Source organism: Aphelocoma coerulescens, chromosome 15, assembly GCF_041296385.1.
Source record: "Aphelocoma coerulescens isolate FSJ_1873_10779 chromosome 15, UR_Acoe_1.0, whole genome shotgun sequence".
NCBI lineage: Eukaryota > Metazoa > Chordata > Aves > Passeriformes > Corvidae > Aphelocoma > Aphelocoma coerulescens.
Genome location: NC_091029.1, coordinates 2,717,165 through 2,745,098, shown reverse-complemented (window position 1 = coordinate 2,745,098; position 27,934 = coordinate 2,717,165). Strand labels below are relative to the sequence as shown.

The following is a 27,934-nucleotide window of genomic DNA, read 5'->3' as shown; positions in this document are numbered from 1 at the left end:
ACTGAAGAAAAAGAACATTTGATATCCTGGTCTAGGAAAAGCTCACATTGAAGCCAGCAGGAATCTTTCCACCAACTTCAGGAACAATTGAAGCAAATCGCTACCAAACTATGAACTCTACCCTAAGTGGTCTTTCTGGTTTTGTTATTGCTTTTTGTTTTTTTCAAACTTGAGCTGAAACTAGTACTCTCAAGGAAAAGCTAACTTTTCCTCTTGCACTTCTTGTACAAGTAACACAGCAAAGTCCCTTGCTTGTCATGCACTCCTCCAGCTCCCCCAGACCTTGGGCTCCATGCAGCATTTCCAGCTTAGCCCCCTGCTCTAGGAGAGTGGAGGGAGATCAGAAACCTGACTTGACACCTGATCTGAGAGGAAACCTTACTCTGCTGCCTGTCAATGCAGTAGAAAAATTAAAGCAGGGCTGGATGGCAATTTGGAGACGTAATTTCTCAGCAGTTTCCTGTGCTGGTGAACTTCCCCTCGCGTGAAACCCTGATAGCTTCTCATGTCCTTTTGATGTTAAGATATAGCCAAAATCCCTGTCAAGTAACAAAGCAGAACCCAGTGCTCTGCATTAAGGAAATAAAAACCAGCAATTTAACTTCTGAGATCAAAAAGCAAATCCTACTCCCTGACCAAGTCCTTCAGAATTCCCAGGAGGCCCCACAGACACTCCTCCATTAAGGATTCATCCTCTGTTGAATCAGGTGGGCTCCTCCTTCCTAATCAGATCACTCTCCCCTATGCTCTGCTGCTCACTGACAAGCTCTGCACAGATAATACTCTGCTGCCATCCACCAGCTCTTCATGCAAAGCAGCTGAGACAAATTAGGAAGACAAAGTTGTTAACAAAATAATTGCACCAATATTCAAAGCAGCTACAGCATCAGTTAAAGGTACAGAAAAAATGAAGCCACCTAAGAAAAATGTTTACCTGTTTATGCCAGGATTTAGGTTAAACACATTTGTGTCAGAAAAAGGAATTTGAGCATTATTACTGGAAAATGAACACCATCCATTCTATTAACAGTCAAGCCCAAGTGCATGAATCCTTAAGGAACACAGCTGGGTGGTCAGGCAGGAAAAGGGGGAGTTGTCCTTTTGCTTTGGGGGGTTTGCTTTTTGCCCTTAACTTATTCTAGGTTTTAAGCCAAAGCAGGTTTTTCTAGCACCATTTCATCCTGCTTCAGAAAGCAAAGTTCTCCTGCAAACTCAGTATGAGATGTGTGTTTTGCTGGATGAGCAAAATTACATTTTATTTAAAGCATGGGACAATGAAATAACACTTCAGATTAATTTCCTTTTATAACTGCTCCTGGTTGGATTTCAAACACTGGGAGAATACGGGCACAGAGGAATTCAGTTACAAAAACCCAACATTTTAATTAACTGCTTTACTGCAGACAGGGAATTCCACAAAAATTCCCATCAGTATTCAGAAGCCTAGTAAAAATAATCTACATTTCATGCCTAAACTGATTAGTATCTGTTTCACCAGATATATTGCATTTAATTTTTTCCCTCCCTTAATTCCAAGTTACACCTTTGGTTTACCCTCTCTAATTTATATTCAACTGTTGCCTCCCAAGAAAAGAACAGAATTTGGTTTGCAACTGGAACTGGCATGACCAGCAACCACAGCCCACCTGGGAAGCAGTGGCTGTTTATGCCCTACAGCTTGATCCCTTCCAGTAGGTACCCACACAGGTGGGCTGAGTGTTTCCACAGGAATAAGTTGCTGTTTCCCCAGGTAGGTCAAACAGAGGTTCTCCAATTTAAGGAGAAGAGGAAGCAGGTCAGAAATTGAAATCTGTGTTACTTTCCCTGCTTCTCCTTTATAAGCAAACAGCAAAACCCAAATTTACAACACCCAATCCTGCAGCAATTCTCCTCCACCCCACCCAGAGCCCCCCAGGGCCCTGCAAGGACCAGAATGTTCCTGACCTGTATCATGTAGAGCTGGGCGATGCGATATTCTTCCACGCTCATTGGAAGAGGAATACGATATTCCTTTATGAGCATTTTGGATACAAAAATCTCTTCTCTGCTCAAAAACACAATCCAAAAGCTTTTAGTAAAGGCTCCTTAAATAATGGCAAGGAAATGCATCGAGGATCCCTGAAACAGAGAGAAAGGGGGGGAGGGGGGAATGAGAGAAGTGGTTATTTTCCATTCTTATGGCAGAACATCCTATTTAGAAAAAAAAAAAAAAAAAGAAATAGACAAACATTAATTTTTGTAATAGCTATAAGCCTAATAGCAGAGAGAAGAATCCCTGGAGTGCTACCAGACCTTTGGTATCAAACTGAACAGAATCCTTCCCAAGAATTTTGAGTTGCTTCAGGGGATACCATCAAAGCTTTTACCCTTGTGACCTTTGCCACTGTATCAATCAGACTTTCATATGCAACAGCATCTCCATGGAAGGGACGTGACAAAAGCTCCAAATGAATCTGCTGCTGCCCACAATAAAGTCTCTCTCCGGTGTCAGCAACACACCAGAGATGCATCCACTCAAAGGCATCAGGTTTTATCCTCTCAAAAGCATTTAGCAACAAGAAAAGGCAATAATTAGACTTCCTCAGCCCTCAGTAACAACATGATGAAGAAAGACCTTTGAATTCTAAGAATAAAGACAGTAGAAATGTACTTTTCTTCCTGCTTTATTCTGAATTATTTTCTTGGTAGGACCCCTTCTCTTGCACCTCCAAAGCAGTCTGCTGGCGAGATCCTCCTGTCACTTCTGTCAATGTCAGGCTCATTTTTACACTCCCACTGCATGAGAATACAGTCAAAGATCAAACTGCAACAGAGAAAAATCCCATCCTACCCCACCTCAAGGCACTGTAACAGAATTACTGGTTAAGAATTCAGGGAATACAGCATTTGCTACACCACAGGTCAAAGCAGGAACTCTTCAAATATCTTTAATAGCCTCTATGGACTGCGGATAAAGACAATAACTTTATGTAAGGAAGGGGGAAATTAAAAGGATGAATGGTGATGAAAAGAGGACACAAGAAGCAAAGTCTGTTATCAGCCCAAGTCAGCTGTGCCAGGATCTGGTGATGGCTCTCACAGCACACAAACCATTCACTTGGTTCCTTCTTGTCACCAAAATCCACCTTTCTGCTGTGCCTGCTTATTGGATGTCTTCAGACAGAGCTGCTGGAGCCAAACCAGCCCCAAACCCTGTGACTGGTGAAAACAACCAACAGAATAAACCCAACCAATTTATCTTGTGGATTAAATCATGATGTGGGAACCAGGAAACCGCACCACTATCAACAGCCCTTAGTGCCAGTTGGTGTCTGCACAACACTTCACCAAACTTTTACAAGGTTTAGAGAGGTTCAAACACATGCCCATGGTCACAGAACAACCAGGGACAACATTCAGTATTTGTAGCCCAGGTTTACTGTGAGATCTCTGCCAGAGCTGCCCCAGTGCTGAGCATACACGGGGACACTGCCCAGGGGACACTGCCCAGGGCTCGCTGGCCCAGGCACACCCAGCCCCGTGCCAGGGTGCCCCCAGCTCGCCTCCCTGTGACTGCCACATTTCTAATCTGGCACTAAAGCAAATCCACCCCGGACCGACTCTTCTGGAATAGTGATCCGTCTGCTGCTGCATCATCTAAACAATTTATTTCCAAATTCAATTCTCTGCCGCATTTTATTGCTGTCAGAGCAATCTGTGTGCGTGGAGGGGAGGATAAAAAAGTCTCAGCTATGGCAAAGCCTGCAGAGAATAATTCTGGGAAGACTCTGCTTCCCTACACTGCCAAGCTATGCACAGAAGTGTGTGCATCCACATGCACGTGCAGGATTTCCTCCATCAAACTAATCCTCCAGAACAAGTGGAGATAATCTCATTAAGTGGTTTTTAATTAGTGTCATGGCAAAGAACAACAGTTACCACCACAGGATGGATCTCAAGCACCAGATTTGCAATGGTGCAACTCCAGGATCTCAACTCCTGGAGCTAATGGCAGTGGGAGCTACACGTCTTGAGCAGTTTGTTGTGCTTTAGAGATCTTTGAAAATTAGATTTAAAAGCTTCTCCCCCTGTCCCCCAAATGCTCTGAAAGTGGTTCTGCTCCATCATAAGGACATCAGTCACGTCTGCCCTTGCTGCTTGCTAAAACCAGGGTATTTCTATCAACTGGAAGAGATGAATAAAACAAAAAATAGAACCTGAAAAGCAGTAAAATGGCAAGAAACAAGTACCAACATCGAAAAAATGTGTTTATAATGAAGTGCCAGTCAGGTAATAATTCAGATGGCTGAGACACAAGAGGGTTTATTTTATTACAGACTAAAAATCCCAACATTTTGGCCCCAAGCAGGTGCAGCAGCAGCCTTGGCATACGGAGCCTGTGTGGTCACAGCACTGGCTCCTCCTGCTCCAGCTTCCTGCTCAGCTTTTATGGGAGCTGAGGGTTCAGTGGGAAGTTCCCCATCAGATTTCTCCTTCCCTGTGGCCAGTGATTAAAAAGCAGTGCTTGGGCTCAGTCTGCAGGTCTGCAGGCTGCAGCAGATCCTGATTAGGTGCCCACTGGAAACCTCCTCCAGCAGTGACCCACTCCAGCTACTGCTACTAGCCCCCAAAAGCTGGGTAGAAAACAACCCCAGAAACACACTGGGCAACATCAAAGAGCATATCCCAACCTCAAAGCAAGGGAAAAGCACCTGGGATCAGCAGCCTGACACTGAAGGAGGCACAAAGAGAACAAACCTGACTTGTTTGCCTGGTTTTTAGCTAGACTGGCCAAAAAAAAAAAATCGAGGTAAGTTTGCAGTTTGGGTTGTCTTTGAGTTGAAAATAACCTGTTCTAAGCCTTCCAAGAGCCATGGAGCCCAGGTATTAAACCACAAAATACAAACATGGGATTTCACCAAATCCAGACCTGGGGGAACACCATTCCAGGTGGGACAGAGGTGACAAAATGGCTCTTTCAGACAACTCACTGAGGAGAGCGGCCTCCTTCCAAAATCTTGGGATTTTATAGAGAATTAAAAGCTCATCGAGACCCCTCATTGTATTGTCTGAACCAAACACAGAAGTTTGTCTGCAGAAATGATGGGAGAGAAGGAAAAAGCGCTTCTGGAAGCAGGGGAGCCACCACACAGCTCTGGAAAATAGGTGTCAAAACCCCAGCTGCATCCATGGCACTTGTCTGCACCCAGCCCATTGCTACAGCCAGAGGTGTTTGAGATGCTCCACGTGCCGGGATTAGCAAACAGCCAGGGTTTCACCACTGGATTTCAGCTGCACCAAGCTGGACTTCCTGTGGATTTGCCAAACCCCTGTGGCTGCACAAAGTGGAAGATCCAGAGGCTGTTTGCAGACCTCAGCCTGCAGCCAGCTTCCCAGCAAGAGGAAAACAGCGGTGACGCAGGACATTTCCAGACTCGCTGCTATTCCTGCTATAGCCAAGTGGCACATTTGTACAGCCCGTTATTCAATTTATACCCAGAGCTGTAGTAACTGTGCGAGCCAGGCGCATAATTTTATACCTCAATTATTTTAAAATCAGGTTCTCAAAGCATCATAATTATGCTGCAGAGTCAATATCCTGCTGCGATGAGTCAGGTCCACCTCTGAGCCATTGCTCCAGGCTGTCTGAAGGCTCACGCACAGCCTGCTGCATTTACTTCCAATTTTAACAGTCTCCCTCACAACAACAAACTCCCTAAAAAAAGTGCCCGTGCTTTAAAATCAGGGGAGGATTATCTGGATCTGCAGAAGTTGAACTGACCAAGAGACCCAGCAGAGCCTCTCGTTTAACCCATGAACTTGGTGTTCGCTTTGGGAAGTCAGGGCAACCTCCCTGGTACTAAAGGAGGTAGCAAAGGACTGATAACAACTGACACCCCGTAATTAAGGAGTAAGAATCAGGGTGTGATGGGTGGTTGAACTGTGCTTCTGGAGTGCTGGAGGCCAAATCCCAGCCAGGCTTCCCAGGCTGGCCCTGAGGGGATGGAAACTGAGCGTGGCAGCAGAAATCCCGGCTCTTCTTCGGGTTCTGGACAGGAGAACCACTCACACCGTGGGTTCAGGCTACAAAAGGGCTGTTATGACTCTGTTCCCAGCTGTCACCTTAATGACTAATTTTTGACCAGTTCATATTTTCCGTGCTCAGGCTGCTGAGCAGAGGCTTTTCAGGGCTGCAGTGAGCAACAAATGCCCCAGCAGGAGGAACCCACCTCGGGCCATGGCTGCTGCATCCCTTTTTCAACAGAGAAAAAATGGCCCCAGACACAGAAAGCAACTATAATGAGCTTCACACAGGAGGTTCATTTTATGCTTTTATAAAGTTAAAAGGAAAGCCCATCATAGAGACTCACACAGCAGCTGGTGGCAGAGGCAGGTCCCAGCCCCAGGTCTCAGGTTCTGATCAACCACTGCCTGCTCAGGGCTGTGGTGTCTACAGAAGCTGAGAAAAGTCTCCTTTATGAAAGAGCACACTTGTGAGCTAAAGATTGATATCTTTGACTCAGCTATTGAACAATTTTCCTTGTAATATTTTCACATCATCCAGAAATTAAAGATAATTAAGAGAAACAACCATAAGAAAACCAAGCCAAACCCGTAATGGCAAAAGGATGAGTGAAGGCATTACCTGGAGACCTCACCTACCTCCCTAAAGACCTTCCTTAGGTTCTCTACATCGCCTTTATTCCCCAAGAAGATGCTTCCTTGAAGAAAGTGATATCAAAGAGATGTTAGCATTGATCCCAAGTGTATCCAACACTTGGGCTTTGGGAAGCAATGCCAGGCTTAGCAGCCTGGCCACCTTCCCTCTCCCGCAGAGTTCCCTGGAGGAGGACACAGTGCTCTCCCACGACTGGAAGCGCTGCATACTTACTGTGCTTGGATTTATTTATGCCTTCAGAAGCAGCAGCATAAATGGGAAACAGATTCCCAAGGCCTAAGTCAGCAGTTTTCAAAGGCAGCCTCGGCGCTCACACCTTGATTAATGCAGCAGTTTCCCTCCTGGCCCAGAGCAGTCTTGCTCAGCTTTATCTCTCCAGAGTGACATTGCTGCAAAGACCATTCCCCGTCACTCTGATCCTGGTTGTCCACAGTGTCCCTGCCTCTCAGGAGCTTTCCAGGAGCATGTACAGAGCCTGGCTGTCAAACCTTGCTCAGCCCTCGCTCGCCAGCCTTGCCTGCCCAACCCTCTCCAGAGGCTGTGGCGCACACAGCCTGAGATCCATCACAGGGACTGGCACGGCCTCACAACTGGCCTGCCCACATCCCGCTGCCAGCTCCATGGGAAGGACCACAAGACAGAGAGGAACTTCTTGGTTTGTGAGTGCTTGGCACGCTCTAGGCTGGAGCCTAAGTGTCACCGTGAATCTCTCATGACTGACCACCACTCTGTAAAGGTCAGGGGAAAACACAATTTATGAAGCTTTTCCAAGGAGATGAATAATGAGTGCTCGTATTTTACCTTTCCCTTCTCTCCCCTCCTCTCCCAACCCCACCAAAGTGATCTCTCCAGTGGGACTGTTTCAAGCCATGTCTACAGTGAAAGGTTAAAAAGCCTCAACATTTCTATTTTAGTAGCTTTGTGGCCACAAACACTCATCACTACTCTCAAAACTGTCTCTCACACACATGTACACATGCACTAAACTGAAGAGACAGAACAAGCTTTTTAAAATCAGCAGTTTTCAGTTTTCATAGTGTGGGTTGTACCTGCTCACTGACAGCTAAGCAGATTTAAAAATTCATCAGGCCTGGGGAGAAAAAAAAAAATGGATCAAAAGTTAAAGCTCCTTAAAAGTGCACAGTTCACAGGCTCTCAGCTCCAAGGCCACTGTGTCAGTGCATGACTCTCAGTGTGGTCGTTCATCTTAATCGCCCATCTCATCTGTCACATCTTCACAGAGAAATATTACAGTGCAGATGTTTGCACATCCGAGTTTCATGACTGAGCTTAGATCCCATCTGACAGTGAACCAGCAGCTAATGAACAAGTGCCCACATTGCAAAACTGCAGCAGTCCTTCCAGCGCTGGAGCAGCTGGAGCTCCCCATGCCTGCCCCTGGGGCTGGCCACTGCCTGCAACACAGCCAGGGGACAAGGAAGGAGGAAGAGAACAAGGAAAACACAAGCATTTGTGGAAATCAGCTTTTGCCAGGTGTAGGGCAAGCTCCAGAGCTCTCGAAGGCAGGCAGCACAGCAAGGGGCTGAGGACAAACACTGCTCGGTGAGACAGGGCAAACAAGTCACACTTACAGTACTTGATCTTTTTTCCATTATTAGATACAATTTGACGTCACTTATAGAATTTAAGAGCTCATTGTAAAGCAGACGTTTATTACAACTGAAGGATGGAAGTGGTCCAAATGCAATATAGCAACACTGGAGCTATTAAATCTTGTTATAGTTCACTGGGCAGCCAAATACTGGCTCGAAGCAACGTGAGGAGAAAGGGAGGGGGGAAAGCAACACCACAGCAAAGCATGCACAATACCCACCACCTCTTCTGCTTAAGCGTTCTAGGATATTGTGCTGGTTTTTTGTACTTTCCATTCCTATTACTCCTTTAACACCTGGGAGAGGAAAAACGAACTCCCTCCCTTCTGCTTTGTAAGTGATGCTGTGGTGCAAAGCCAGCCCGCCCTCCTCATGCACACACCGACTCCAAGGGGATCAGGTGAAGTCCATCAGCTGAACTTTGGTTGGAAAATTAACATTTCAAGTCCTGCCGTGCCTGGAGGTTATGCAATAACGAACTAATAAAGAAGCCATTAAAAGAACTAATAAGCACACTGGAGCCACAGATGAGTTCAGAGGGAAAGACAAACCAGCCTCTAATCCTTTTGCTGATACTGGGGATAAAGATGAATATCAAAAAGAACGCTGACATTAAAGGTTAAACGTTTCCAAGTGAAACTGCATGAGGAGAGCAGCCACAAACCCCAGCATCCTGTGGCCAGGCTGCAGAGCCTGGTGAGCTAAAGGAACTGGGCAGACCCTGTTTTTAACGGGGTTGCTCTTAGTCCAAGACTCAACATTATCCAGTGAAAACAGGCCAACATTATGCACACAAATACATAAAGATAGATATGTAATATAAATTTTATATATAGACACACATATATATAGACATACATATATATACACACAGGGAAACAAAAATAAAAGCAGCACTGACAGTGTGGCAAGTACAGCGTGTTGGCTGAAAACAGACTGAAAATTGCTGGCAGCTCATTAAACCACTGTAAAGAAAAATCTATGGAATGCCACTGGCAAACAGCATGGACAGGATTTTTCTTTGGTTGGTGGCACATCCATTAGACTGAAGGGCCACTGCCAAGCAGAAGCCTGCACACTGTGGGCAGCAGTGTCAAGGAGATGGGAGGCAGGCCAAGTTTTACAAAATAAACATATCTAATCTCCCAGGTAGCCTCCCTGGGAGGTTATTGCATTTACACTTTCCAGCTCCAGGTGCTACAATCCCTCTTCCTGACAGAACTCAGAAGAGTGAGCACAACGGAGCTTGGTGCAGCTCCCACCAGCTGGTCAAGGCTCCACTTGTATTAAGAAGTAAAATCCCAATGACAAATCCATCCAGGCTCTACATGTCCATGTCCACACCATCCCTATTCCCTTTCTCTCCATCAGTAGCTGCACTGGAAATTACAGTTTTCTATTAAAACATCAAGAGTAGAAAGTCATGAAAACTCCCACTCCTTCATCTTACCAGTCACTAAGCATGAAAATAAGAAATCGAGAGCAGAGAGGGTGAAGTCCAAAGCTCCATGTCTTTCCTGTGACTCTTGTTCATACCCCTCTGCATGGTATTTGCCAATAGCACAAGGCACTTGACAGCCACTCAGTCCCAAACCCATCACAGCCATATCCCACCTCTCCTGGAATGGCAACCACAGCATTCATTCCCCATTTTATAGCTGATTCATGGGTCTTTACGCTCATCTTTTCCAACCTACAGCCCATTTCAGGCTATTTCTCAATGTTAATTTGAATTTTTATCTCCAAACACTTGCAGATCCACTAAACCTGCTTTTGAGACACAAAAACGCAATTTTGGGATTTGAGTCAACATCAGACAGAGCCTGGATTGCTTCCTCAGTAACTCCCTATTCAAACTGAAAAGGGTCATCAACAGCTCCTCCACTTTTTCAGTAGTTACAGTCCTGACGGAAATAACATTTTATTCCCTCGCTTATGCAAATACCATGTGGAACAGGAAATGAGCATTCAAAGCTGGTTTAAAAAGACTATTTCATGGAGGAAAACACGATACCGTTGCAAAGGCAGTGTTAGAGCACCGTCATACTTCACACTGGTTTCATTAGGCTGAGCCTTGCCTAAAGGCAAAATGGGGATAAAGAAAATAAGTCTCACTCCATCAGAAAAAACTTGTAATGACACCTAAAATTCTTACATGGGGAGCAAGACAGACACAGCAGTGAAGGCTGATGAATAATGGTGCAATTGAGGTAGAAGGTACAGGGCCATTTTGCACAAGAGCAGTAAATGTTTAATATCTCTGTTGCATCTTTCATCCATAACACCAACAGATTAACAAGGTTTCTGTGGCTGGGTAATTTCTTTGAAGTTTTGATCTTGGAAATAATTACACTAAATATTTCATAAGTGCCTTTGAAAGTCTTTTTTCTTTTTTTTTTTTTTTAATAAAGAAAAAAGAATCACTTGCTGCTCTCGAACTGCAGCAGGGTAATGAAAGTGCACAGCTAATCAATAACCACTTTCAGTTCATTATTCAGCACATTTTCGGCTGATGTTATTTCTTCCCTTCTACCATTCCACATCCCACATATGGAGTGATGGTGCATTTTTAAACCATCACATCTTACTGCTTTTGCAAATCATCCTTAATGCTAACCACAACATGGAACACACAGCCTCTAAATACCACCCACACCATTTAGAGGGTTCCAGGGTGTTTCCAGCTGAGCAGTTTTGCCAGCTGAGGCAGAGAAGGCCGAAGTGCCAGAGCAGTTCCATTTCTCCTTTAGTCTGGGTAGCAAATTGCTGGGCCATTTCTGTCCCTTGCCCTTTTCTGAGAAGTCTGAAGGAGGACAAAGCTTTGTCAGTCACTTGGACAGCCCCAGCTCAAGGGCTGTGGGACACGTGGCTCCAGGTTCCTCCCTGAGGAGCTGCTGATGGGACCAGACCCTTGGCTTTGCCCCAAATCCAGCTGCTGCACTGGGGCCACAGCTGCACCTCCACAACACCCAGGACCTCTGCACATGCTTCCAAACCAGGATCCAGTGGCCAGCTCAGGCAACAAGAGACCCCCAGGGATACTGCCAGGTGCTATCCACATCCCGAATTCTCACCTGCTCTGGGAAAACCCAACACACTCCTTCCCCACACTGCCCATTCCATAAAAAATACAAACCAAAGGACACACTATAATCATTTAAAATATAGCTGAAACTACACATTAATAAATGATGAATTTGCCCAAGCCAAGGACAGGAGTGGTACCTAAGGAGACAAATGCAGGTACTGGCAAGAGAAACAACATTCTCCGAGTCACACACCCAGAGCAGAGCCACAGGAGCAGGAGTGCCTGGCTGGGGCCCAGCCATGATCCTTGCAGCAGCTCCCAGTGCTTGAGGGATGCATTAAAGCTCTGCCCTGGCCTCAGGGACAACCATCATTATCCCTCATTTGCAGGGGAATTGAGACATAGGGAGAAAAATTATCTGGTCCAATATCCAAGAGAGAATCAGTGTCAGAGCAGATTCAAGACTGGATCCAACTTTTGCCACAAAATAATTTTTTATAAATAGAGGAGGGAGTGGGGTAGCTCAAGCAAATTCAACTTCCCTGATCACCGGCACAATTCCGCAGGAAAAAAATTGTGAAGAACTCTTTTTTCTTCTTACCAACTGCCTTTCAAGCTATCAGCAATTTCTGCAGAAAATAAAACGATTCTTGAAAATATCCAATTCCCCCAAGAGCCCAGAGGTCCTCAGCACACACCACACCCCACCTCCTGTCACTCATAGAAAGGCCTTTTTCCTGCTGGAAAGTAGATCGAGGTCTGGTTGATGCAGTAACTTGAATGAAGACTGGCAGAGCTGCTCAGGCAGCCTGTGACACTCAAACCTGCGTAGCCACAACCAAACACTCACCCTCCCTCTTCTAGAAGGGCTACAGACCTCCTATTTCTTCAAATGACAAGGAAATTTCTTCAAATGACAAGATCAAAAGATGCTCAAACTCTCACTTACAACAGTATCCCCAAAACTCCATGCAAATAATTCTTGCTGGGGAAAGTATTCTCAGATGTAATTAAGTTGTGCTCTGAACCCAATTTCTGCATTAATATCTTGGTCATCACAAACCAAACTCACTTTTCAGCTGTCAAATCCACAAGACAAAACTTTGAAGCAAATCCTTCAGCCTTTTATTGTGACCCATTTTGCTGAACCCCTCCCACAGCTGGTCCCACTGCCATTGGTTTCAGAAAGCCAAGATCTGGCATCACTCAGACTTCTCTCCAGGAAACAATTCTCTTTTCTACAGAAAATTTCTGGATGTATCAAAGCATTTAACAGCCATAGAGCACATACTGTAGTTTCAGCCAACAAAGCAAGCAGAGAGCTTTCCCAAGGGCAGAATTCTCATGTTCCTTGAGGACTCATGTGAAGTTCTGTGTGGTTTTATTCCTCAAATTAAATGGGATTTCAACCACCTCCACCAACTACAAATTCAGTTTCACAAGTCCATCAGGGTGTCCTGCAACGTGTCATACTGCACATATGGGTCAAAAGAAAGCAATTTAATGTAAATAAAAACAAAAGTAACAAAATCTGTTTCTTGACCTCCAAGACCCATTCAAATAAACTTTTCCTTTGTTTCCCAACAAAGATCCAAATTGTTTAGGGGGTGGCCTTCATAAGGGAAACTTCTTTTTTGGGGTGTCCCTTATAAGAGAGCATTACAAAATTAAGTTCACTAAGGGTTCAGACACAAAATTTTCCTTTTCATGAGATGCACCATAGGATGGAAACCTTGTTCCAGCCTGACTGCAGCTGAGGAAGCAAAGCACAGAGCAGAAAGTGTCCAACCTCCTCGGTTCAGATTTCAGGGACGCCTCTGACCGAATGGTGCAGTTCCCTGTCCTGGCTCTACAGCTCCTGCCATGGCCTGGCCAGTTGTTTCACACCTTGGGAATTTCTCCATCCTGGCTGATCCAGCTCTGTCAGCTCTCGGATTGCAGGAGCGCTGCACAGCCCCAGATGCCCTTCGCTAAAGGGCATTACAGCTGTATTTATATCTGACATAAATCTGCTTTGTAAACAGTGACCTGATTCAGGAGCTGGGCTTTCTTAGACAGCCACATCCAGAGCACATACGCGTGTCTGCTGGCCCTGAGGGATGCCCTGAGGGACACCCTCTCAGAAACCCCAGAACTGGCAGGTGGGAAGCCAAAACCACCCAAAGCTGGAGGGTTTGGCATATCCACGAAGTGTAACAGAGGAGCCAAAGGACTTCAATATTCCAGCTTGATCACAACATGGCATGAAGAAAAGGACAATTAGTCTGTGCAATAAAAGCTACCTGCAGTCTACAAGTAGTGCAATATCTGAGGGACATTAAAGTTTGGACAGTTTAGTCCAAAATTCACTGCAAATGCTGGCTCCCAGTCAAAACAATCAGGAGCTGAACTTAAAATAATATCAAAGTTCTCAGTCCAGGCACCAGACCCTGTTTTCTCATCTCATTTCTATTCTTCTGTTTGCTGACAATTCAAAGCTGTGACCAAAAAAATCAGCCCAATCGTCTTGTTCTCAGAAGTGTTAAGCTCTTATATATGAAGTTAGTGTTATCCACTGAGTCCATAAATTACAGCTAAAGTACATAAGGAAGCAGTCATGACCTAACCCCAATTTAATCTGAACCAGGCCACCACAGTCAAAGAAGTGTTTTTCAAAATGTTAATTAATTTTTTAAAAGAATGGATTAAAGGGGGTTCTCAATTCAAAGAACACTTTAAGGAGACAAGCTAGAGAGGATTGTCCCCTTTATTAATACAGCAATTTAACAGCTATTCAACATGTAATAACTTCTCATTAAAAGTCAACCCTCCCCCTTCTCCAGCAGATTAGCCACCCATTTGTCAGACACAATACAGCTTCATTAGCCTAAAAGTTCCATTTCTGCTCTTCCACAGATTTGCTTTTATTTTGCTTCTGTCAGTAAGCGAAAATCCTGAATGACAGCGAAGTCCAGAAATCAATAACACAAACAGTGCCTTGGTCTCTCACGGGTTCCAGAGGGTGTTTGGAAGCTGCATTCCCAGCAATGCCAGCAGTGACAGCACGCACAGTCAACTCCTGCAAGAGCCAGGCTGGAAACCCTGGGATCAACCTAAACAGCGCTGCCCAAACGCAGGGCAAGGCTCATCCATGAGCTGTACCCTGTCTGGAGGAGCTCACAAATGATACCTTTTCCCACCAGCACCTCTCAAGCCTGCATGGAAATGGAGTGTGTCACTGAAAAGAGTACACACAATTTTACCAGAAGCTCCCCACTGCAATTTGAGTTTTTAGGTTAAGCATTATCACGTGTAACACACAAGCAGACACCTTGTTCTGTGTGGGTGCCCTCAACCAATGCTGAGGCCCCACGGACCTGCCCAGGAGCTCCAGGTGGGAGCTGAGACAGGGACAGCAGGGACAAGTCCTGGGCCTGGGCACCAGCAGCGTGCAGTTCTCAACACCTCTGAGAAATGTGCACCCAGGTGTCCTGGAGACACAGACAGGAGACACAGTAAAGCTCCTGTAAGGGTAGCCCTACGACTAAATAAATCAACAGGAAGAGCCCTGTGATGCCAGTGGGAAAGTTTGAGCAGCACAGCAGCAGCCCCGTCCTCTGTGTCAGCCTCGTTGCTGCAGCCACAGCTGGATTCTGCATGGATTTCACTGCAGGATCAAAGCTCTAGGAAGTCCTTATTAAAAGATAACAGAAACTGAAAGAGGTTACAACTAAGGCTAATACCACCCAAAAGTTAAAGCAAACAAAAACATTCCAGGCTAGGATTTATCTGCAAAGACCAGTCAAGCTACTCTTAAGACCATTAACAGCCACATGCCCAGGCTTCAATAAAAAGGGACACCTTTCCTCCAGCATTTTTAAGAAATTAATCCAGATATCAGTAGAACAGGAAGTTCAGGATATATACAGCATTAGTTTCCAAGAGAATATTTATTGTGTCACGTGAGACCAGCATTTTTAGCCAACTTGGGAGAAAATAGACAAGCTGCAAAGCTGCCCTAAAAATACCAGTCACGATAATTACAAGGAAGAAAAGTAAAGCATGAGCAATGGCAGCACTAACAATCCATACTTTTAGTGACAACCTGCTAACAATTTTTTCTAATTACAGACACCACTGCTAGAAGATTATCTCAGCTGCTCAGGTGTGCAATTTATGTTTTCAGTTTAAAAAAAAAGAAAAGGCATCAATAATTATGTAAATCCATGGCCTTATCCTCTCTGTTCTCCCACTAGAACACAAGCTTTTGCCAAGAACCAGCTGCCCCTCCTTCCTCAGGACAGTGCTATTCAGCTTCAGGATTTTTAATAAAATTGATAAAGATCAAAACAATCCAAGAGGTAGTAAAAGTTTAACAATTTATCCTAGGCTAGAGGTGGAGAGAAAAGAGCCTGGCTGACAGGAGCCACATGTGGGTGAGATGCCTCCCTGGCCACGTGTTGGTGACAGTGGCTCTTCCCAAGGCACAAACCAGCACCAGCTCCTGCAATGAGTAACTGCAGGGCTTGCAGGAGTCAACAGTTGTAACAGAAGATTTATTTTTGTCACTGAAATCAGTGAGGGTGACTCACAGTGGGCTCAGGGAGCCTTGTTGATGAGTTTCATTTTATACAGTCACTTTTCACCCTTGATTCTCAAAAATACCCTGAGTGACAATAATGACAATAGAGTATAATAGTCCTAATTAGCTAATGGGAGAGAAAACTTCCAAGTTCCAAACTAACCAGAATTGCTACTTCTAAAAATGCAATGCACTTGATCCCTGTTGATCTCTGAAATTAGAAGAGAAAGAAGAATGGCCATTCTCTTCTGCACATTCAGCAACAACATCCCGACAGCCCCATCAGGAGGAAAGAACAGGAACAAGAGCTGTTCAGAGACCTGGCTTCAGGATGATTTACTGCTAAATACATTAGAAGCATCTCCCACTGACAAAATAAATAGGTCTGACTGTATCAAAAACCAAGCAAATCATTGCCTTCTCAAGCACAGGTTAATGCATTTTTTCCCAAGCAATGATAAAGAGGACCAAAGGATAATGGCAAGATTTGAAAATTACTTGCCAACTAAGTGATGGCTCAATGATTACAGTTTGGAATGTTTTCCTTGCATTTCACACCACTGAAGCCACTCTCAAAGCAACTGAAAGCACCAGTAACAAAAGAGAAACCAATGTGAACCTTGCTCTGTTGACTTGATCAAAGGAAAGGGCTATGCAGGAGAGTGGACTTGGTAAGGTCAAATTTAGGACAACCACTACCACTCTTTAAAGCACCAAAGTTGGCCGGAATCTTTATTTAGGACTAAAGTCCAGTAGCTTTCCTCTGAATATGGGATCACATGGAAGCTATTTTATTTGTGGAGTTTATTTTGAGCTGAAAATATTTTCCAGTTCCATGCTGACAGACAGGATTGTAACTACGCTGTTTTACAGAATAATGGACAAGTTTCTAAAGCCTGTCATAGGGGAAAGTAGAGAGAGCATCATTTTTCTCTTTACAATATTTATTCCTGCAGAAGTTTACTCTTTTTTAAAATAAGGTCACGTGCTCCTTTAGCACAAAAGGACTGAGCAAAGCACAGCTATCTGTCCCATCTGTCATCCCAGGCAAGATGAGATAATCACATTAGCCAAACAGTTACAAATTGCACACATCTGAAGGAGAAGGAGTAATTTTCTCATATTCCTCTCCCCGGCAATCACCTCCAGAATTTCCAAAACAGCAGTGTCAGCCTCCCTAACACTTCCCAGTACTGAGCTCCTCCAGGATTCAGGGACAAATTCCTCTGGAAGCACCAGGTCAGCCTGTCACATTTATTGGAGAAAATGGTTTGCCAAGATGATGTGGTAAAAGCCTGCATTTAATAGCTCCAGTTCTATCCATGCCTCCAGCAATGTTCTCTAAGAGCATTCCGGTGACTGGCTACAAAAGCCCTCCTGGGAGAGGTTCCTCCAGTCCCTCCACCCAAACCAACATGCACTGGGTGCAGCACAAGGACAAAAGGGCTGGTTTACTGTGTTCCTGTTACATCTTTCACCCTGAGTGGCCCAACACCTCTTCCTTCAGAAATGCTGCCAGACCAAGGGCAAGGGGAGCACCCAGGAGAAAGCTATGGAGCATAAGGAGGTTTTCAAAGAAAACATCAGTGTGGTATTTGCACAGGCAACTGTCTCCAAAATCCCACCTGAGCCCCTTGTTTGGGTTTGGGGTGCCCTAGTACCAAAGCTTAAGTTACCACATTCTAAAAAGGGGAGGGGATTAGTTAACTAAATTCCTTTATACCTTTGGAGTTCAGTTCTTACACTGAAAGACACTCACACAATCTGCACTGCACACTCTTTGGAAGAAGCTCCCTGAGCCGGTGCAGCAAAGGAGCACAAAGTTAACAGCAAGCACAACCCTCTTCCAGCTCTTCAACTTGCAGGGGATTGACAGGATTTCCAGATCAAAAGCCTTGTACTACACAGAACCATCCGCCAGGCAGTACCAGACCTTTTTCAGTGAACTGGAAATTGCTCATTTGCAGGAACACAAGGTGCTTCATTTTCCTCCCTAAGACACCACTAATCCTGTGTGCAGGGCTAAAATATCTCTGCTGCCCAGTCTGGTGTTGTCAGTGCTGAGAAATACTGGAAACCGGAGTGCTTTGATTCACACTAAGGACAGCTGAAACAAGTGTCACCAGTTTTTATTTTTAAATGCATGTAGTGCTGTGCCCAGGGCTAGGAACACTCCCAGTTCCCTCGGATGTTTTAGCACATACCAGTTCTTCTGAAAAAGGTGATAGAGACAAACCTTTCACTCAATAGTGCCCTTCTTGAGGTCAGCCACACAAGCCCCTCTCCTCCTTCACTCCCCAAACCAACTTCCCACCTCTGGGACCTCTCTGAGCTTGCACTGCACCCCAGGGGACCGGGGATGGTAAAGGTCCATCCTCAAGTCTGTGTGGAAACAATGGTTTGTGCAGCTTTTTGACTTAATTGTTTCACCTCCAGAGGACAGAGAAATCCCTGCAACTGGCACCCCTACAGTTAATGTCAAACATCCTCTGCCCCTGTCCTGCAGCATGAAACGAGCACAAGAAAATCCCCAAAAGTTAAGCAATACAGAGACAGACTGTGCTGCAGTTGGGAGGGTTACACACACCATCCAAACTCGTGACATTCCCATAGAAACCACAGTGGGAAAAGAGAAAAGCCTCAAAAAACTGACAAGATAAAACACACATGTTGAAATCTGCAAGTTCCTCCTCAGCTCTCCAGCAGCTCAGGCACTCAGGGCTAACACAGGTAACACCCAACTGACACCAATAAAACTTTCTTTTTCAGATCCCTCAGGATGCCTGATGGGAATAACCACACATTCCCAGTAGTGGTATTTCAGAGGACAAAGCTGTTGGGTACTAGAAGCAACTTTCTTCCCTGTTACTTATGGGCCAGTTCTTGTAGTTAAGTGTCACTAGAAACAAAGGAACTTCCTAAACGTTTCCTTTGAGTGTGTAAAGCCTTTCAGAACATACATTTCCCTCCTTAGCAGGACCAGTTAAGCAAATAAATATTGGGATGTGCAAGAGAAGCAACTGATTCTTTCAGTCAAATATACATCCCTGTAGGGAAAAAAAAAAAATCCAAGAAAAAACCCCCTATTGCTACCAAGAGCACACATGGTCAGCTAATGAGCAAACTGGCCACTTTCAGAAAAAAAAAAAGTTAAAAAGTTAAATGTTCCATTAGACACTTCCCTACTCCAAACAAGTGTTTTTGTGTGACATCAAAAAAGGGAAAGAGAAAAAGAAGAAAAGGGAAAAAAAAAAGACAGGAATGCTAAGCACTGGCTTTTTAAATCACTCGGGATGCTCTGCTCATGTTCTGGAAAACCAGTCACATTCCAGTGCTTGGCAGAAGCAAGTAAGCCCTACCAGGAGAGACACAAACATGCATGGAAGGAGGTTGTTTGTTACAAACTGAATCATTCCCTGAGATGTCTGATGCATCTCTAAAGACCTTCCAGACAGAGGAATAACATCCACAGCGTGTCTGGTGCTAAGCTCGATTGACTGCACACCCCTGAGCTCCACTACAAAAGCCAGAAGGAAAAGCCGACCCAAAATCCAGAAGGTTTGCAAGTGAATCTGGACACCAACATTCTTCTGCTCATCCAAGTCTCCATCCCAGCAGGAATGCCTTGTGAGTCTCACTCTCCTGGGATGGCTGGGATGTTACGAGCCCATTGCCCCTGTTTTTCCCATTTGGAAAGCCCAAGCTTTACCACCGGCATCTTTCATGCAAAGCACATGATTTTCTGCTTAGGAAAAACAAAAAATAGGATTGTTTTTTGGGTCTTGAAAAATACTTTAGTCTGATGGGTGAGGTTTTTTCTGGAATTAGTTTCTAAATATATACTCTACCTACCACGCCATCAAAGGCAGGGCTAAAGACACTAACAAGGCAATACATTAAACGGTTTATCTTGTTAGAGGTTTTACAGCTACTTAATAAAGAGTTTTGGTAACCACTGCCTCTATGTGTTTATTACTGTAAAACAGCTTTTTTAAAAAAGTATAATCTGCAATAGCATAACCTTTCCATTCAGCTGCATAAAAATGCTGTACTCCAATCAATATCATCCGTAGCAAGAAACTAAAAAAAGATCCGCACAGTAAATTACGTTCAGAGAACAGCTCTACTGCAACCATATTTTATAGAAATTCTATTTAAAATTCACACATAGAAAAAAGATTAGATATACAGAAAAAACCAGCAGATCCAGACAGGAGATAAAGCAAGTAAGTTGCATTGTCTGACAAGCGGGATATGAAAAGCAGAAGGGTGGACTGAACCTGACATTTAAGGGTCAGTCACATTTTCCATGTGCTGCTAAGGATCTCTCCCCAGGGGAAGGAAGGGACAGCGAGAGAATCAATTCATAAAAAACCCCATCAGTGTTTACATGAAGTAACCAGTGAGAAATTGTTATTTTACAAATCAGAGCAAGTCTTCCTATTACTTATCTGGAAAAGAGGAAAGTTTAGCATCACCCTGCCAATATTTTGGCGTTTTGATGGTTTTACACATCTCAGAGTCTGAAAACAGGCCCTTCCATCACACAAAATAACAAGCATTCCTCCCACTCCGAATCCAGAGGCACTGAAGGGCACCGCAGCAGCTGAGTTCACAGAGCACCAGAAGAGCACAGGCATTTCTTTAGCCAGTAACAACAAAATTCAAAACAAAGCTACAAATATAAACTCAACCTGGATTGCAAGCCCTCTGCTTAGGGAGCAAGTTATTTGCTCTTTAGCTTTACTGACCTTCCTGAATAAAAAGTCATGAAGAGATGCTGACACAAGGAATCAAAGTTGCTGCCACCTTATTATCTGAGCACAGGAGCCATAGGCTTATACCCCGGAGCCCCCACCCCATCAGCATCTCCAACCAGTAAGGAATCAGGTGTTTAGTAAGAATAGCTGGGCATCCAAAACAAACAGGCTGAAAACACAGATAAACTTACTACAGTTTAGGGGGAAAAAAAAAGCTGCAAGCCCCCCTGCTTTTCCTGCTTGCTCCTTTCACAGAAGCTTGGAACAACTGCAGGAACTGCCTCGCCAAGTATATCCCAGGGTTTACTTACTATTTATTCCCAGGCAAATTTCAAACCACCAGCCCTTGCCAGAGCTGTCTGAGATGACCCTGTGGCTGCCCCACCTTCGGCTGCGTTCCCAAGCATTCCCGAGTGTTCCCAGGCTGCAGGTCCTGTGAAAGGTGCCAGCCACCGGCCCTCCTCCTCTGCAAATGCTGCTTATCTCACCTACAGCCAAGATTTCCTTCTTTTCTGGTCTAAGGCTACTTCCAATCAGAGTCGGGAAGATGAAAGGAAAGCAGATACAGAGGCATGGTTGGAAGTAGAAGTAGTTAGGATGTTGGAAACCAAATCAAAACAGAAGATACAACTTTTAAGAAGTCCCTCTCTATTAATCTCAGGCTGAGAAAGGGATAAAAATGTTTCTATTCTAGTGAGGATCTCTGAAGAAAAAAACTCAGTATTCGGTACAAGGAGAAAAGGTAACTCTCAAACTGAACAATTAAGCACTACTTCCATTTATTCCCATTTCCTTAGCTAAGCCAGGTACAATTACCTCCACTGCATGTTTCCATGCACAACACAAAAAGCAGGCATATCCCTAATCTAAATCTAAAAGAGGGACTTGAGACACCATAGCCAGGTGATGCTCTCCATAAAGAGCAAATATAGCAATACTGTCATTTTCTTTGAAAAGCTGGTGCTTTAGGGTTGTTGTTTTTGCAGGGATTTTTGTTTAATGGTACACTTTTTTCTTTCTACCTTTCTGCCAGCTTCCCTAGAAGAAAACAAAACAAACCTCTATGACTAATCCCTCTCTTTGCCAGCTGAGAAAAACCACGGTGTTACCACAGCACATTTAAAATAAAAATACCGTTTTAAGGGGAAAACGTAGAAGCACATTCCGGTCCTTTGCCTTCTCCCTCATCCCCAAGGCATCACCCTGCACTGACATCCTTTGTGAACTGGGGGCTGGAGCTGCTCCCTTCACTTGGGGGAAGCCTCAACACTTCAATGATGGACAGAAAATCCACGTCAGGACAGAGGGGGAACTGCCTCTGCCACCCAGAACTGGTGTGAGAAGTTGCCATGGAGGAAAGGGAACTGCTCAAGTGTCCTGAGGTACCGTGAGACACTACAGCCAAACCAGACGGAATACAGAAGCAAATGGAATCAAGTTCTCCCACAAACCTGAAGCTTCCAGACAAGAAATTAGCAGTAATTACTAATAATATAATTTTCATGCAGCACTCATCAGCATGAACCAGTTCTGTCCTCACAACAAAGAGGAACAACAAAAGCCACAAACAGTTACTGAATTAGCTTATTAAGATCTCTGGGATTTTTTTGAACCTTCATAACCATCAAAATTGGTCTGAATGCACAAACATGATTACAATAAAAAGGCCCAGATATCTTCTGGACACGGCAGCATCAGATCCAACATCATACTGCAGAGAGCTCACACGGAGGAAGCTCTTCCAAGGGAATGAAGGCTGCTCTCCTGGAGTCACTGCCCATCCTGCAGCACTGCTCCTTCTCAGAAGGCCTGCAGCACAGGAGGAGTTTCAGAAGCTGCTACTCCAGTTTCAAATGTGCTCCTCTTTAAAAGAGCACACACCTACCAAATGGCAGGGGGGGCCACACAGACTGTCCAGGGCACAGCACAATAAACAAGCAAACAAACAAACACACCTAACAGCAAAAAAAGAGAGCCCAAAGGCTGCAGCTGATTTTCCTCCAGTGCCTGTCGTTATTTCCCATCAAATCACAGCACTGTAAGGCAGAAAGCTCAACCTCAATCAGATGCTCTCCTGGCTAAGAGCCAGGAAGAGGCAACGCAACCTATGGACCAAAGCAGACCTGTTTACATAAAAAATTTAACCTCTGGGATGAAAAGATCAGGAGGCCCCTCCTGATGGTGAAAAAGAACCAATCACTTCATCAGCAAGGTGGTCCCAAAGGGAAAAGAGGCACAGGACAGGGGAGGCTTCGTCCAGCTCTGCAGAGCCCTTCCCACTGCCTGGAGCCAGAGCCAGGGCACCAGGAGGGGACAGGAGCCCTTCGGAGGCTGCTGTGCTCAGCCAGCAGGAGCAGAGCCAGAGCAGGACATGGCTCGTTCCAGAGACATTTTTAGCACGAAGAAGGGAAGAGCGCAGCAGCTCTCCTGGATTACTGTGTCCACCCAGTTTCCAGAATTTCCAACTCTATAATGGTATGGTTCCTGGAAGAGCACTTCTAACTGGATTAGAGGACATCTCGTGAGCACGTCCTTGGCAGCACGATGACCATGGTGTGGAAAGACTCCTGACTGCATTATCCAGGCCCTCCGTAATTCAGTTACGTGCCCTTTTTAGCAGAGGTGAGAGGCAGGTGTTTCAAAAGCAGCTTGATCTTAAGTTTGTTCTGTGTTCGAGGGGTTTTTAACATTTTTTTTTCCTTTGTTTCCGCGTTATAATAGTAAAACAAATTGCTGTTTTTCCTCCAGTACCAATATTGGCTGTGCAGCTGAGAAAGCTCATGTAGCTGAGCAAAACTCAATTAAAGATGAAGCATGGACTCTGTTTTCTTTTGAGCAGGAAGGACAGAGACTCTCAAGAAGCTTCACCCTACACTAACCAGGTTTGGCATTGCCCAGGCACGCTTGCTTAGGGAATTTTTATGCAGTGGAAGAAGAGTTTTTCCACAGAGACAAAAACTTTATACAGTTGTCCAAACTAAAACACCCATCTGATAGCAGATTCAGCCCATCCTTGGATTCATTCATGCTCTGAACCATGTCCTTAAAAGGAGAGTGTGTTATTCTTTTGCATCAAGCAAAGCTGTGTTAAAATGTTTGTTTCTGATGGAACAGGGAGACAGACACCAGGAGGAAGCAAGCTGTGTCTGAAGAGCAGAATTCCTGGCAGATGGGTCAAGAGCAGCAGCTGTGTTCACAGAAAACACACACGTCTTTACATACTTAGGGCTGCCATGTGGAAAACATCACAAGAGATGGTTCACAACAAGGGGAAAAGGGACCGTTTTTGACAGCAGGTATCAGGATGCTGCTCTCCTGAGCCTCTGCAGTGGATGCTGCAGATGGATGTCTCATCGGGCAGGGAAAAGGTCAACATTAATAATGGAGCTGCACCAGTTCGTGACAGTCCCAGAAATACCATGAAGAGATCCTGATCTTTACTGCAGTGTCATCACCACGCGTGTGAGAACAGCCCCACCCACCCAAGACCGAGCTGAGCCACCACTGCTCCCAACCAGGCTTTAATTTGTTTGGCAGCACCGTGTCCCGGGGCACCTCAGGAGCACATTCCTCCCACTGTCTACACAGGAGATGTGCAAAGGGAGAACCAAAAAGTGACACGCTTCAGTCTCTATCCTTGCTGTGAAGCAGATCCTTGTGCAGGGATGACCATGGAAGACTGAACCAGAGCAGCCAGAGCCCAACGAGACTGAAATCAGAGTTCACACTTAATAGACAAGTGACCCGATCTTAGAGTGCTCATTACACACCACTTTGTGTAGCCAAGTCAAAAAGCAGCTCCACATCTTCTCTTCGAGTCAGGCAAAGGGCTGCTGCTGGATTTACTAAACTGTGTCATGGAAAGAGCTACAGATGCCTTATCATTGCTGAAATGTTAGAGAGATAAGGTCCTTGTGTCAGCTGCCTCCTGGAAACGCAGCTAAGGGCATTTTTATGCTTATTCGGCACTGAAACCAGTGTATCAAATCTTTTATGCTAACAGGAGTTCCAGACACTCAGCAGAAAATGAGCACCAACATTACCACCACATACTTTGAATTGCCCTGGCCTCAGCAGGCTCTCTCTAGCCCTTCTTTCAAGATGTTTTAAGGGATTATTCTCCCCAGGAAGGGCCAGGGAGATACAGAAATTGTTACAAGCACAACAAGTAATGAGTTTAGCAAATCCCTCATGCCAGTTACACTTAAAATGCTGTCCTAAATGCACTAGGTAGTAACAGTAATTAAATAAGCAACAGCATTGTGCTCCCAGGATTTTTTTTTCCACTGAAGGGCTGGAAAGCACTTGAAGCCTTTCTCAGGAAACCACGTAGGAGAGAGTTTGCTCTCTCCTCCTTGTGAGGATGTGGAGGCACCTCTCCATTTCCAGAGGAGCACTACACAGGTTAACAGCACTCCTGTTTTCTCCTCTATAGTTCAGGGATACAGGGGAACACAAAGCATGATGTGAACATCTGGTGAACACACACAGGAGGGCTGCAGTAAGAGGAGGAAGAGCATTAGAAATAATTGTGTCAAAGACAGAGCCAGTCCTATGAGCCTTTTGCAAATGAGTACACTCAGGATTACCCTGAAAAATCAGCCTGTTGTAGAGGAGAAAGTAAAGCAGCAGCAGGATAACTCACTCGGCAGCACTGAACAGGTTGTCCAGAGAAGCTGTGGATGCCTCATCCCTGGAAGTGTTCAAAGCCAGGTTGGACAGGGCTTGGAGCAACATGGCCCAGTGGAAGATGTCCCTGCCTTTAAGGGGGGTTGGAACAAGGTGATCTTTGAGGTCCTTCCAACCCAAGCCATTCTGTGATTATAAAGGAAAATAAATCATCGTTTCTGTTGCAAGTGCCCTCAGCACCATTTCAAAACAACCAGCCCGGTAAAATCAGCTGAATTCATGAGGAGATCACCTATAGGTGCTGAACTTGACTCTTCATGGCAAGTATTGCAACAGAAACACACCCTCAGGGGGGCCAGCAACCAAAGAAAAGCTGTTTCCTTCATCACATATTCAACAGGGTCATCTCTTCACAATTGTTATTCTGAAGACTGGTCCTTCAGCTCTCTGCTATTTATGCACATTGTTAATCTGAGCGAACCACACACTCCGCACATTCACGAACCCACAGATAGGACTTGCTCTATTCATAAATAGCAGAGCTCCAACAGGGAAAGATCCCAGCATTAGTCAGAGCTATTGAGAGAAGGGAAATTAGACAGCAGGTACAGAGAGAAAGCCGGAGTGTGCATGTTACATATTTAAATGACACTGACATTTCTTCAAAGCCTTATTGGGTTTTTCATAGGTTGGGTTTCTTGGGGTATTTTTGGTTGAAGTTAAAATCCTTACAAAAAATGATCAAGCAGCTGTTATTGTCACGGTGGGAGAGGGTGAATACCATATGATTAGTATCCAAGCTTACTGTGGAACAACAAGAAAGTACAGCTAGAAGAGACAGAAAGTCAAACTAGAGAAAAAAAACCAAACCAAAATCACACACACCTACAACAATTGATACAGTTTAGACACTAAGCATATTGTCACAAGGGACAGAACAAAGTCCCCACGGCTGAGGAGGGACCTGTGTGATGTGCTCACAGCCAGGAGCAATGCCCATTTCGCTCTGCGCTGAAAGAGAAACGTGAGGGGGGTCACAGCATCCTTGAGAGCAGGTCCTGGCTGAAGGCTGGAAAACACATGGCTCCTGCTAATAAATCCCTTAATTTATTAAGATAACTTCTCATTGAAGAAAAAGAAAAGCCATACCCCTGGAAACCACACTGAGTGAACACAGCAACTAATAAATACAAAGACAACTCAAGAAATGTATGTTGTTATATCTTCCTAACTTCTTACTTCATTAGCTAAACTATAAATTAGCATATTTTTCCTCTTCTCTGAAGATCTTTTTTCCCCCCCTCCCCAAAACTGACATAGCTTCATTGCTGTTCCAAGGATTTTTCCCCCTCTCAGTCCAAGAATTAACTTGCCATTTAAAGCCCCAGTCTGTGAAAACATGCACAGACAGAGCTTTCCTGAACTCAAATGTAGGTAGTTAACACAGTTCTGTCTTGTGCTGCTTCAGGAGAAAAAACAAGAGAGAAAACCAAACACCAGACCTTTACAGAAGCCCTTTTTTTTTGCTCCACCAACCACTTGGATTAAAACCAGGCTCTGCCAATCCTCCCTCTATTGGGGAAAGCCAAACCATCCACCTGCAGCATCCCGCTGCACCAAAGAGACTTTTCTTCCAAAAGCACCCACTCTGCATTTTCATCCTCTGCAGTACATGGGCACAGGAGCCTCTCTTCAGGCTAAAAAACACATTAAATAGTTACAGGTTGAAGAACATGCAGGAACAGCAAAATAAAACTAGCATTTCTGACATTATTGTGCTGGTGAGTCACCAATTCATTCTTGTTTGTCAGCTCCTATAAGGGCCAGGATCTTCAGGGGCAGCTGAGGCCAACTGAGGTGGAAGCCAGGCTTGGGCCCAGATGCCCAGAGCCAGAAATGCCTTTTCCCCTTTTTAACTGCTGGCTGCCAACAAAAGCAAGAAGGGATCAGAGAGGAACTTCAAGTGACAACAACCCCCTCTCCAGCCTCTCTCCCAACTGCAAACTCCAGCAGCATTTCAGCCAAGCCCAACACTGCCCATCAGTTCTGTCCCTCTGGGGAAGCGGCACTTCCATCACAAAAAAAACAAGGTTTCATTTCTGTCCCTGCAGTTTTACAGACTCAAACGACCTTTGGCAGCACAGCCAGGAGCCCTCTCCACAGGTGGCAGGACTGACAGATGCCCAGACCCCACGGAACAACAGCAGTAGATCAAAAAGCACCATCACAGCGACTCAGAGCAACGCAGGCGATACAGAACACGGCTTGTCTCAAGCTGAGGCACAAGTGGCTCAGGGAATTTGTTTGCATAGTTTGTCCTTCATTAAGATCCCGTTGGCTGGGATGCAGAGGGGAAAATCAGGGATGTATTTGTACTAATGGCAGGGACCACATAATAATTTGCAGTGTCTGTGCTTAAGGCTCACATGTATCACTTGTACTGAACACTTGCTTTATTTCCTTTATTCTTTCTTGTCAGTTTTTCTCTCTTATTGCAGCCCACTGTGTCTTTCATACACTTTCACCTTCTTCCCTACCACGAGCTCTGTTTGAACAAGGTTTTGAAGAACAGAAAAATCTGTGCCCTGCTGGAACTAGCCAGATCTGACTCTTTTGCCTAAGAAAACAGTGTCCAGGTATAATAGCAATCCTCACAGCTCAGAGCTAGGATAGTTGGTGATCAAT

General features: G+C 44.9%; 1 protein-coding gene across 15 annotated transcripts in view; it reads right to left on the bottom strand.

The window, feature by feature from the left end:
* The window catches only part of PITPNM2 (phosphatidylinositol transfer protein membrane associated 2), a 123,572-nt gene that overhangs the window by 58,449 nt on the left and 37,189 nt on the right, over nucleotides 1-27,934 (bottom strand). For all 15 annotated transcript variants that reach the window (XM_069030944.1, XM_069030945.1, XM_069030940.1 and 12 more), the window contains one exon: nucleotides 1,945-2,118. In XM_069030944.1, the coding sequence (XP_068887045.1) occupies nucleotides 1,945-2,022 (78 nt within the window). In that variant the 5' untranslated portion in view covers nucleotides 2,023-2,118. The remainder of the gene's footprint in view (nucleotides 1-1,944; nucleotides 2,119-27,934) is intronic.